This window comes from Lactuca sativa, chromosome 2 (assembly GCF_002870075.4).
Source record: "Lactuca sativa cultivar Salinas chromosome 2, Lsat_Salinas_v11, whole genome shotgun sequence".
NCBI classification, from domain to species: domain Eukaryota; kingdom Viridiplantae; phylum Streptophyta; class Magnoliopsida; order Asterales; family Asteraceae; genus Lactuca; species Lactuca sativa.
This window is the reverse complement of record NC_056624.2, coordinates 28,301,914-28,315,795: the sequence shown is the minus strand read 5'-3', so window position 1 is coordinate 28,315,795 and position 13,882 is coordinate 28,301,914. Positions and strand designations below refer to the sequence as shown.

Below are 13,882 nucleotides of genomic sequence, written 5' to 3'. Positions count from 1 at the left end.
CCGGCGCAGGCTCCAGCGTTGGCTACATTGAGGATTACTGACAGGAATCAGGGTAGAGCAGTGCCACCAAGCGCTTAAGGATGCGCCTTCCAGCTTACGGCAGAGGAGGCCAGGGCAACACCACACGTGGTTGCTGGTATGTTTTTGTCCCTTATCTTACTGATTATATTTGTTTTATGCTTATCTGTGTTGTACCATGTTAGGTACACTCTTAGTGAACTCCTTACCTGCTTTGGTATTATTTGACTCGAGAGCAAGTCGGTCATTTGTCTCTCAATCATTCAGTAGGGAGCTCGGTTTTCCAGTAGGAGTGCTAGAGTATCCGTTGTGAGTCTCTATCACCAACGAACACGGGATTTCCGCTTCTTCTGTCTATCAGGATTATGTGTTGGAGATCTTCGGTGTATCTTTCCTGATAGACTTGATTTCAATTCCCATGGGGGATGTATGTGTCATTGTGGGTCATAGTTGCTTTGGTGCCATGATCGACTACGAGGGCCAGCGATTGGTAGTTCGAACCCCAAGTAGAGGAGAACTGGTTATCTACAGCGAGGGCATTAGGTTGGGTTCAGGGTTCTACTTAGCCGCCAGGGCTCGACAGTATATTCAGCACGGGTGCGCAGGTTATCTAGTGTAGGTGGTGGATACACGGGTCAGGGATCAGAGCACGGTTTCAGAGGTTCCGGTAGTCAGGGAGTTCTCTGACGTGTTTCTAGAGGAGTTACTCGGAGTGCCGCCGGAGTGGCAGGTCGATTTTAGGTTCGACCTAGTGCAAGGTGCGGCCCCTATAACCAAGGCGTCATACCGTTTGGCACCACCAGAGATGTAAGAGCTGTAGGAACTATTGGGCAAGCACTTCATTCGTCCGAGCAGTTCCCCGTCGGGAGCGTCGATTCTCTTCGTTAAGAAGAAGGATAGTATGCACCGGATGTACATCAACTACCAGGAGTTGAAAATGTTGACGGTGAAGAACCGTTATCCACTCCCAAGGATAGATTATCTTTTTGATCTATTGCATGGGGCATCTTGGTTCTACAAGATAGACCTGAGGTCCGGGTACCATCAAGTCAGGGTTAGGGAGGTGGATGTGGAGAAGACCGCGTTTTGGACTCGTTATGGACATTTAAAGTTCATGGTGATGTCGTTTCGGCTCACCAATACGCCAAGAGCATTTATGAACCTGATGAATCGGATCTGCAAACCGATTCTCGATCGCTCGGTCATCGTGTTCATAGATGATATCTTGGTGTACTCCAAGACCAAAGAGGAGCATGAGGAGCATCTTCGGGAACTATGTGGAGTTTTGAGGCGAGAACAGCTTTATGCCAAGTTCTCGAAGTGCGAGTTTTGATTACGAGAGGTTCAGTTTCTTGGTCATCTCATTAACCAGGAGGGGATTTTGATCGATCCGGCCAAAATCGAGGTGGTTATGCAAGTGGAGGTTACAAAATCTCCCTCGGAGATTCATACATAATTTCTCCAAGATTACTAGGGTAATACTTGAGATTCATATAGGATTTCTCCAAGATTGCAGTACCCATCATTCGTGTGACAATGAAGGGGGTGGATTTCCAGTGGGGCCCTGAGCAGAAGAGGGCATTTGAGACCCTCAAACAGCGACTTTGCGAGGCTCCAGTCTTTACTCTCCCAGAGGGAGTTGAGGATATTGTAGTGTTCTGTGATGCATCCATCACGGGACTGGGAGCAGTCCTCATGTAGAGAGGACGAGTGATAGCTTAAGTGTCATGGTAGGTGAAGCCACACAAGACGAGATAACCTACTCATGATCTGGAGTTAGAAGAGGTGGTATTCGCTCTCAAGATTTGGAGACATTACCTCTATGGGGTCCGCTATAACATATACACAGACCATAAGAGTTTGAGGCACATCATGGATCAGCAGAACCTGAATATGAGACAGCGCAGGTGGCTTGACGTGGTCAAGGATTATGACTGCGAGATCCTTTACCATCCCGGTAAAGCGAACGTGGTTACGGATGCTCTGAGCCGCAAGCCAGCTGGATCTTCTACTCCAGCAATATATATGAGGGTATCAGTGGATTCTCCACTTGTGAGCTTGATTAGGTAAGCTCAAGCTAAGGGTATGTGACAGGAGAATTGGAAGCTTGAGAGGATTAGGGCTGAGACCACCCGGTTTATGCAGGATAGTCGGGGGTTATTGACCCGTTACGGTCAGGTCTGGGTTCCGATGTCTGGTGGGGTCAGACAGATTGTTCTAGAGGAGGCTCATAAGTCTCGCTTCTCTATTCACCCGGTGGCAACAAAGATGTATCAAGACTTGCGATTGGGTTATCGGTGGTCATGCATGAAGAGGGAGATTGCATGGTGTGTTAAGAGGTGCCTGACCTGCCGGATGGTCAAGGTTGAGCATCATAGGATGCACGCTCAGCTGCAGCCTCTAGAGATTCCCATGTGGAAATAGGAGTAGATCACGATGGATTTTATCACCAAGTTGCTGAGGACGACGAAGGGATATGATGCTATATGGGTCATTATGGATCGATTGACAAAGAGCACCCACTTCTTAGCGATACGGGAGAGTTCATCGACCGAGAAGTTGGCCAACTTGTATATCCGTGAGATCGTTGCTCTTCATGGGGTGCTGGTCTCTATTGTCTTAGACCGTGATGTTCAGTTCACCTCCTGTTTCTAGCAGAAGTTCCACGGGGAACTGAGCACACGGCTACACTTCAGTACGGCTTATCATTCGTAGACAGATGGCCAGAGTGAGCAGACCATATAGACTCTTGAGGATATGCTGAGAGCCTGTGTTATTGACTTCGGTGGTAGCTGGGACTCTTACCTACCCATTGTAGAGTTCTCCTACAACAACATCTTTCATTCCAGTATTAGTGCTTCACCATATGAGCTATTGTATGGACGGATATGTCGCATCCCAGTCTATTGGGGTGAGATCGGTCATAGGGTGATGGGACGGATAGAGGTAGTTCTGCAGATTACCAAGAGGATTCAGTAGATTAGACAGCGGCTGCAGACCGCTCAGAGTCGACAGAAGAGTTACACCGACAGACGCTGATCTGAGTTGGAGTTCCAGGTGGGAGACATGGTATTACTGAAGGTCTCACCCTGGAAGGGTGTGATTCGCTTCAGGAAGAAGGGGAAATTGGGTCCCCGATATATTGGGTTGTTCAGGATAATTTCCAGGGTTGGCAAGGTGGTGTATAGAATCGATCTCCCGTAGGAGCTTAGTCCGATCCACAACACTTTCCATGTGTCACAGTTGCAAAAGTGCATATTATATGAGGAGGCAGTGGTATCATTGGACGATATACAGGTCGACAAGCGCCTGAATTATGTGGAGAGGCCAATGGCCATTCTTGATAGGAAAGTGAAGGTTCTACAAAACAAGGAAGTACCTTTGGTAAAGGTACAGTGGCAGTACCGGAGGGGATCCGAGTTGACTTGGGATCCGGAGGCAGGGATGCGACAGCATTACCCCGAGTTATTTACCGCAGTAGACTTCAAGGACAAAGTCTAGTTTAAGTGGGGGGAAATCTAACAACCCGAATCCCAGGTATAAAATTTAAAGCTTATAGTCACATTCTTAGACCTACTCGACAAGTTGGATGCCACAACGCGTCGTGTAGAAGCCGTTCAGGCCGCGTGATTTAGGAGGTCTACTCGACGAGTAGGAGCTAGAAAATCAAACCCTAGTTTCCAGGGTTCTACACCCTATTTAAAGGGTCATTAGCCTCCCTCTGTCACCCTTACCATCCCCCTTGAGCTCAGAAAACCCTAATCGCGTCTACTCTCCATTTTTGTGTGTTAAGAAGCTTGGAAGGTGGATTTTGTGAAGAGAGACTGAATTCTAAGGAGCTTGGATCAAGGAGAAGCTTGTGGATCTGATTTCTACTTCATCTTAGCATTATCTTGAAGGTAACAAGTCGTTACATTGGCTTCTCTCTAGTTAGATATCTTCATGCAAATGTTTATGGCTATTCCTAGTTTGGTGTGGAGTTATTTCTGCTTTTGGGCATGATCTGAAGTTGGAACTTCATATCTGGACTCTTCTGGCCCCTTATAGTCATAAAGTTCTAGCCCTTAACAAGTTATGGCCTTCTCCTTACCTAAAACTTCTTCTTTGGCTTGGTTTTGGCCTTTAAGACCTTGCATGCACGTAAAGTTTGCAAATTTACATGGTAACTATGCCTTAGGAAGATAGATCTACAATTTGGAGCTTTGGGATAGCTTAAAAACATCTGACTGAGAAATGGAATGAAGTGACTCGACAAGTTGCATGGTCAAATCGACGAGTCGGATGAAGATTCCATGTATTGGTTTTGCATGGACTCGGCGAGTCGATAAGATGACTCAACGAGTTAGTTAGAATTTTTCCCAACATTTAGACACCGCATGGACTAGACGAGTTGTTTGGAAACCCGGCGAGTCAGCTAGGGTTTTCTCGATTTCTTGAGTTCTGGAAGAACTCGACGAGTTGGGTCAACATGGATTGTTGACCTTGACCATTGACTTTGACTTTGACCAAGGGTTAACCAGTATGAGGGGGGGTTATTTTAGTAATTTAGAAATTTATGAAAGTGGATCATTGGTGGATGTAGGTGTTTGAGTTGGAGCTATACTTGGGGGAGTTTGACATTATCATCCCAAGCTACTTGTGATGTGAGTTGCCCTCACTATACTAACAGGGTCAAAGGCACCAATATCGGCCCTTTTCGGATTTGTATCCGGGTTTATTACATGTTGATATGCTAGTGACATATTAGGTTGGTATCATTGTATATAGGATGATGTTATGCTAGTGACCTGTTAGGTCGGTATCCTGGTATATAGGATGATGCTATATTACTGACCTATTAGGTCGGTATCCTGGTATGCTATGATTAGAGATTTGTTTAATCGGTTTAACTGCTATATATGATGGCGTATGATATTTATGTGCACATGATTGTTTGATTTGGGGGTTGAGTTGAGGTAGACCTGCTTTGTACTGAAGGCCAACACACCCAGGGCGAATTGGATACACTGCAGGCCCGAGAGGGCATACTAGTCAACCCAAAGGCTCAGCGAGCGGTCTGGTTAGGTTGCAGGCTCTGAGAGGCGGTCCAGACGTGGCGATGGCTCGGAGAGCGGTCCAGATCGACTGATGGCCCTTTGAGGCGGTCCAATTAGGTTGATGGCTCATTATGCATGTTTGTTTATATGATATGATTATGATTCTATGGCATTGGTATTTTGAGGGAACTCATTAAGCTTCAGACTTACAGTTGTTGATTATGTTTGAGGTAATTTTGATGATTGCGAAAAGGCGTAGGCGTGATCGTACACCTTCTTATTTTTTTATGATTTGATTATGTGATACTCTGACATGAAACCATTTTGAAAACAAATTTTTAATAATTATTGGTTTTTTAATAATTTAAAAGTTTTAAATTAACATGAATTTTATGGGTGTTCCATATACAATCTGTTTTAAGTGTACACCACATTCGCTTTATACTAAGAAGGTGTTTGGATAGGGAAAAAGATAGTGCTTACAGATTGTGGCTTATCCCCACTACTATAAGCTAATTTTAATTGTTTGTATAGGAAACATTAAAAATAAGTTTATTGTGGTCGGCATAAGCTAAATAAGCTAATTTTAAAAAACATCTCCCTTGTTTATAGCTTATAGTATATTTTCAATCCAAATACTTCTGCAAAAACTGCTTTCTCACACGGTTATAAGTTAATAAGCTGTAAGCTAATTTATCCAAACATCCTAACAAAAACATTGTAAAAATTCTTCATGTGCAACTAGTGATTATAACGCACTTGATGTCTACGGGTTTATGGTTATTTGTGGTTTATTTAACACCATTTTATTGCTATTATTTTTGTTGAAATTAGGATGTTATATTATTAACACTATTTTGTATAAAGTAACAATACTTTAACTTTAACGTGGATCTATTTCTAATGGACTTTTATATTTAATTTAATCTTTAATTTTATATTTAATTTAATCTTTAATTAACATAAACATGTAAAAATCAAAAGTGACGGTTTTATCCATAATTACTCCATAATCTAATTGTTTAATCACCATTGAGAATCTAATTCCACCGAAAGTTTCCAACATGTATGCAACTTTTTTTTGTCAAGATGTACAAGTGGGTTTATTAAAACTATGCTTTAATTTTAGGTTTTATATATATATATATATATATATATATATATATATATATATATATATATATATATATATATATATATATATATATATATATATATATATATATATATATATATAGAGAGAGAGAGAGAGAGAGAGAGAGAGAGAAAGAGAAAGAGAGTTATGTTATATTGTTGATAACAAGTACTATGTAATAGTAAAAACCATTATGGACCAATAAAAAAAATGGAAGGATATGATTTAGAATGTATGATATTAAAATGGAAGTGTATCTACAATATAATATCACTAATATCATTTTAAGTGTATTTTAGTTGATTGAGTTATATTTAAAAAACGAAATTCTAAATTTTAAGGGATAATTCATTATTTCAATCAAATAAATATGATTTTAAAGGATAATTGCTCTCTTAATTCAGATATTCCGACGGAATATGTTTATGAGTATGGTTGTTAATTCTTACAGAATATGTTTATGAATATGAAATTAATTTTTTTTCTTAAAAATGCATTATTGGAATAACATTATACACAAATACAATATTTAAACTAATAACATATCAAATAATGAGATTATATGAACTAGTTTATATCAAAACACTTAAATATCATAGAAATATTATCTCTTTTTGTTTTTCATTATTAAAGAATAAGATACAAAAATATTTTTAAAGTAAAATACATGAATGAAAATAAGATAAATAATGATGCAAATGCAATTTTGACAAATAATAACATCATTAACAACATTGTTAATGCAGATTGATTGAGATTCAAATGTCATTCTTGGAGACTAACAAAATTTGTTTACTATGATGTAAAAAATATTACAATTTCGTATTCTTAAAGAATATGTTGATCTGTTTTGACAGAATTTGTTGATGATCCAACCCAAATCTTCATCAGTGTCTCTGTCTTAATTATTAGATAACTACCACACCTTTTTTTCATATAGCACCACAGTAAGAATCAACTATCATTTCTTTGATATTTTCTAATATTTCCCAAATTAGTTATATATTTTGGGGGAATTATATTAATATATAGAACCTAGTTGTTTTAATTAAAGATAAAATATACTTAAAATCAATGTTCTAAATCAACGTTAGGTGTAACTTGGCAGCAAAGTCAAACCTCAAGTTTTTACGAGCAATAGAAAATCACATGGTTTGTAAGGTATGACTTAATAGGAAACGAGGTTGCTAAGGATGTTGTTGTTATCTCTTCGGAAAAGGATAGAACCCGAGTTCGTTGGGTGTTATGGCATATTGCTCGACCGGATGTCACTGCCCACTGCACCAAACCATCATTCAAAAAAAAGAAAGATAACTATTTTGTATATTAAAGCTTGGTGTCAAGTATAAGACTTGTAGTCATGACGAGCTTTTTAGAACCTGGTTGAAATGTTTTCTATTTGATAATGATGGAGTGACCGGTGTTTTAATTCATTGGCTGAAATGTGCTAAAATATGTTATGTTTATGTTCCTTTGTTTCATCTGTTTTTTAGCTTCTCGATCTTTTTCAAGTAATATATATAACTAGGCGAGTGTTCGCGCGTTGCGCAGAAGCATCTATATAACTGAAACTTTACAAATATATGTTTTTTTAAATATAACAATAATGTTGTTGTTAAATTTGATATAATAATTTGTATACTAAGTTGATATAGTATATTGATTATTTTGAGTTATATGATAATATATACATCTATTGAAACTGCATAATCTCAATCTTTTGAATGACCTCTACTTGCGGGTTAGTCATGAATAAAATTAAATATAATATATGGTTTAATACTATTTATAGTTGTTGTTATTGTTAATTCATTTTTAAAATTTATTTGTTAACGTTTTAATTTCTACCAGTCTAGTTATTTCAAACATCAAATAAATTTTTTTTTATTTTAAAGGTAACAATATAATCATTTATATAGATCTAGTTATTTTTAACTATTGTTATTGTAAGTTATTTTAAGCTACTTATTTCAAATCTTTTAATGATTATAAAAATATCTTTACGAAATATTTTAGTGAATTGATATTACAATATAGTTTTTGCATTTAGCACTACAATTTATCATTTTTACTATTCACAAAAATATTCTTTGGGTTTTTTTAAGTGGAACTGAAATTTATATTGAAGTTGACCCTGTAATATTATATTTAAATTAACAATTTAAGTATTTTGTTCTACATTTCAAAAGTTGTAGTTTTGAACTGATAATGGTTTACATACAACAACATATTAAATCTAATAAATTAAGTATAATATGTTAAAAGTTAAAGACATAACTTAATAAGTAGAACTAAAAATATTATTTTAATATTGAAATTTAGATTATTTTTTATTACACTTTAGGTTTGATACTTATTTATCCTTATTAACTAATTTATAATCATTATTAGAAAGACACTACAACTTATCATTTTTAACTATTTACAAAATATTATTTGGGTTGTTTAAGTTGAACTAAATTTTATATTTAAATTGATCTTGTAAGGTTATATTTGCATTAACAATTTAAGTATTTTATACAAATTTATCAAAAGTTATAGCTTTAAAATGATAATAGTTTACATACAACATATTAGACCTATTAAATTAAGTATAATATGTTAAAAGTTAAAAACAAACTATATAAGTAGAAGAAAATATACTTTTTTAATATTGAAATTTAGTTTATATATAATTACACTTTAGGTTTTATGTTTATTTAACTTTATTAACCAACTTATAATAATTATTTGAAAGAAATTGAAAAGTCATGAGAGTTTCAAATGAATGTGGTGAAAGGAAAAATTGCATGGGATTTTCAAATGAATGTGGTTTAAGAAAAACTGCAAGCTTTATAAGTATACTAGACGAATGTCCGAACGTTGCGCAGAAACACCTATATAGTTGAAGTCTTTACAAATATATAATTTTTTAAATATAACAATAACGTTGTTGTTAAATTTGATATAATAATTTGTATATACTAAATGGATATAATATATTGTTTATTTTGAATTATATGATAATATATACATTTATTATAACTTCATAATCTCAATCGTTTGAATGACTTTTACCCGCGAGTTACACATGAATAAAAGTAAATATAATATATGATTTGATGTTATTTATAATTGTTTTTATTGTTAATTAGTTTTTTTTAAATTTATTTGCTTAATGTTTTCATTTCTATCATTATAATTATTTAAAACATCAAACATTGTTTTTTTTATTTTAAAGATAACAATATAATCATTTATATAGATTTGTTTTTAATTATTGTTATTATAAGTTATTTTAAGCTACTTATTTGAAACTTTTAACGATTATAAAAATATATTTAAAAAGGATTTCAATTAAATTGAGATTACAATTTAGTTTTTGCTTTTATCACTACAATTTATCATTTTTAACTATTTACAAAATATTCTTTAGTTTTTTTAAATGGAACTGAAATTTATATTTGAACTGACATTGTAATGCGTAGAAACACATATATAATTGAAGTCTTTACAAATATATATTTTTTAAAATATAACACTAACATTTTTGTTAAATTTTAATTTGTATATTAATTTGACATAATATATTATTTTGAATTATATGATAATATATAAATCTATTATAACGTCATAATCTCAATTGTTTGAATGACTTCTACTCGCGAGTTACACATCAATAAAATTAAATATTATATGTGGTTTAATATTATTTATATTTGTTATTTTTAACTAATTTTTTAAAATTTATTAGCTTAATGTTTTAATTTATATCATTATAATTATTTAAAACATCAAACATATTTTTTTTGATTTTAAGGGTAACAATATAATCATTTATATAGAGTTATTTTTAACTATTGTTATTATAAGTTATTTTAAGCTACTTATTTGAAAATTGTTAACGATTATATAAATATATTTAGGAAATATTTTAGATAAACTGATATTACAATTTAGTTTTTGCATTTATTACTTTTAACTATTTACAAAATATTATTTGGTTTTTTTAGTGGAACTGAAATTTATATCTAAGTTTATATTATAATGTTATATTTAAATTAATAATTTAAGTATTTTGTCCAAACTGTTCAAAAATTATAACTTTAAACTGATAATGGTTTACATACAACAACATTTTAAATCTAATAAATTAAGTATAATATGTTAAAATTTAAAGATATAACTTTGTAAATAGAAGTAAATATATTATTTTAAAATTGAAATTTTGTCTATTTATGATTACACTTTAGATTTGATATTTATTTTACCTTATTAACCAACTTACAATCATTATTAGAAAGACACTATAATTTATCACTTTTAACTATGTATAAAATAATCTTTGGGTTGTTTAAGTTAAATAAAATTTATATTTAACTTGAGCCTATAATGCTATATTTTAATTAATAATTTAAGTATTTTATAAAAATTGTTCAAAAATTATACATTTAAAATGATAATGGTTTACATCCAATAATATATTAAAACTAATAAATTAAGTATAATATATTAAAAGTTAAAAAAAAAATATAATTTTATAAGTAGAATTAAAGATATTATTTTAATAATTGAAATTTAGTTTATATATGAACACACTTTTGATTTGATATTTGCGTAACCTAATTAACAAATTATAACTATTATGATAAAGAAATTTGAAAAGTCATGGGAGTTTCAAATGAATGTGGTGAAAGAAAAAAAGAATAGGAATTTCAAATGCATGAGATTCAAGCATAAATGTTAGCTTTATAAATATGTATGATAATGATGTCTACCATAAAATAAAAAAATAATAATAAAAAAAAAATAGTAAAAAAAAAAAAAAGTATGAAATAGTTAATGGCTTTGGGATATAAGAAGATATTAACTTCCACCTTACACTTGCAAGTATCAAAGCACATCGACCTAAAGTGATATAGAAAACAAGTAACCAACTTTCCTAAAGTTTGCCTCAGCTTTACACCTCCATTTCTCCAATCTCCATCCTTATATTCTCTCTTTCCCATTAAAATAAAAATTCCTATACATACACACGCTTGTATCTATACACCATACAGACAAAACACATCCTTAACGCACACACTAGTACATTGGTACACCCTATAAAACTTAGTTTGGCAATCTCACAAGATCCCCCTTTCTGTCATTTTTCGTTCAAAGCAAACCATAAACTTCATTGTTAAAACTTCAAGTTCATATAGGCCTAACTGAATTCCACATTTCTTTAGCGTTTAGAAGGAGTTCTAACCCTCTAATCGGTGGTGCTTCATACCCCAGAAGAACCCTCCAACAATAGTTGTACAAACATATACTCAAACTTGCATGTTTCCATAAATGGCAACACGTTCATTTGTTTCTTGTTCTTGCTATGTAGCATTCTTTTTCTTGACGATCTCTAAAGGTAAGCAATTTTTATTTTTATTTTACTAATTTGGGTTCAATGAATTTTAACGTAACTTCAACGTTTCCAAAGTTCAAACTTTAATCTTACAATCTGTTAAAAGATATATAGCGAAACAAAATTTTCAACCCTTTTTCAAACGAACCCTTGATATTATGTACGTTAGTATCGATGGGCATGCATGATCATTCGTGCAATGAAAATACTAAGCATACAACAACAGTTTGAAAAGACATGTATATCATGTATCATGTAGTTATGGTAAAGTAATCTTATCAAATTGGTTGTAACTTGTAACTAAATTTTTTATTATACATTAAATGTTTCAAGTTTAAAACTTGCATTTATGGGTTGTTTGTAAATCACTAGGGATGGATCTGGTGACTGCAGCGCAAGCTTCCATCCCTTGATATATTCACAATCAGATCGGATTCTCAAGTCATGAAAAAGGTGTAGTCACGTGAACTCTTTGGAGTTTAACTATAGAAAACATTTCTTTCGTACTCCACAACGCATACATGCAAAAATGAATGTTTCTAACTTATACATATAAGTTAGAAATAGTGAAATGAAAATATGAAATAACATGGTTATGAGTAAATTGTTGTGAAATTAACATTTGAAGAATCTCTAATTATTTTTGTTTTTTTCTATTGATTTTGTGATTTCAGGAATATTGGGAAGTACATTCACTTTTAAAAATAGGTGTGATTACATGGTTTGGCCCGGGATATTATCAAGTGCGGGCAGTACACCATTGGATAGCACGGGGTTCGAACTCAGCCCGGGTGAGTCACGGTCCTTACAAGCCTCACCCGGTTGGTCCGGTCGATTTTGGGGTAGAACCGGTTGCACCTTTGACTCAAATGGTCAAGGAAGTTGTGCAACCGCTGACTGTGGCTCCAATCAAATGTCATGTAATGGGGCCGGAGCGACCCCACCTGCAACCCTAGCCGAGTTCACAATCGGATCGGTATCAGGATCAGTATCAGGGTCAAGCACACTGGATTTCTATGATGTAAGCCTAGTGGACGGGTACAATTTACCTATGGCGGTTGATGCTAGTGGTGGATTGGGCGCATGCGGTACAACGGGGTGTGTGACCGATTTGAACAGAATGTGTCCGCCCGAATTAAGAGTAGGAAATGGACAAGCTTGCAAAAGTGCTTGTGAGGCTTTTGGGAATGAGGAATATTGTTGTAGCGGATCATTTGGATCACCCGATACTTGTCGCCCATCAGTGTATTCCGAAATATTTAAATCGGCATGTCCAAGATCGTATAGCTATGCGTATGATGATGCCACTAGTACGTTTACATGCACAGGAGCGGATTATACAATTACTTTTTGCCCCACATCAACAAGGTAAAATCATATCATTTGTATATGTTCGTTAATTTGAGTAAACTTACATAACAATGAAGTAAATAACATGATTTTAATGTTATAGATATATGATTGATGGATTTTTTATTTTATTTTTTTGTTATTTTCAGTCGAAAGTCTTCAACCGATCCATCAACCGGAACGACAACAAATTCACCACCGATGATTCCAAGAGCACCCGTTCTCGAAGATGACCCAAACGGTTCATCATGGCTGCCAAGTTTCACCATTGGAGGATCAACAAGACAAATTCCCGATAATGCACTTGCATTGATACTAATTTCTTTTATTGTCCTTCATTTTTTCCAATTATAAAAGAGAAAACATATATATAAAAAAGATTGAATTGTAATCATATGAGCAATTTTGTATAGAGAAGTTCTACAATTGCTTTGGCCATAATCAGGAATATATAAATATAATATTATTTAATTTGTTTTTCAAAAATGAGCATTATGTTTCTGTTTTTCGTTTTACTTGCCATCGACGGCCGTATCTATGTTAATGCTTTATTATTTTTGGTGATCGTTAATGACTGCAAAAATAATTTTTCCAAGTCTTGAATGTAATTCATTTTTATGTTTGTAAAAACGTTAAGTTCTATATATTTTTATCTGCTAGATGATTTGAGTTGTATTTATCGTAAACTTGTTTAATAATAAAAGTTAGTCAAAAAGCCAGCCAAAAAAACGGAAAGTTGTTAAAATTTTATTTAAAGATATAAACTTCTATGGTCACGGGTAAACTCCACTCGAGCCAACTCACATTGAATTATTTGTTTTCATCGATTATGCCACGTTGGTTTGAGTTGGCATTAAAAAGCGAATAAGTATACTATTCTATAGTGAAAGTTGAATCTTAAAAATTGACCATTACACACCGTAAATATTTATATCAAAAATCATAAATATTTCAAACCTTGGT

The 13,882-nt window shown here is 33.8% G+C and overlaps 1 protein-coding gene across 2 annotated transcripts; it reads left to right on the top strand.

Annotated features, from left to right (window-relative positions):
• Positions 1-11,092: 11,092 nt before the first annotated feature.
• Positions 11,093-13,390, top strand: LOC111917867 (thaumatin-like protein 1). 2 transcript variants are annotated; one of them, XM_023913504.3, is made up of 4 exons: positions 11,095-11,572; positions 11,942-12,022; positions 12,244-12,937; positions 13,069-13,390. In XM_023913504.3, the coding sequence occupies exons 3-4, from the start codon at positions 12,288-12,290 to the stop codon at positions 13,271-13,273; spliced, it is 855 nt and encodes a 284-aa protein (XP_023769272.1). In that variant the 5' UTR covers positions 11,095-11,572; positions 11,942-12,022; positions 12,244-12,287; the 3' UTR covers positions 13,274-13,390. The 2 variants fall into 2 exon arrangements, with proteins under 2 accessions (XP_023769271.1, XP_023769272.1); XM_023913503.3 differs by lacking the exon at positions 11,942-12,022 and having other exon boundaries at positions 11,093-11,572.
• The last annotated feature ends 492 nt before the right edge of the window (positions 13,391-13,882 follow it).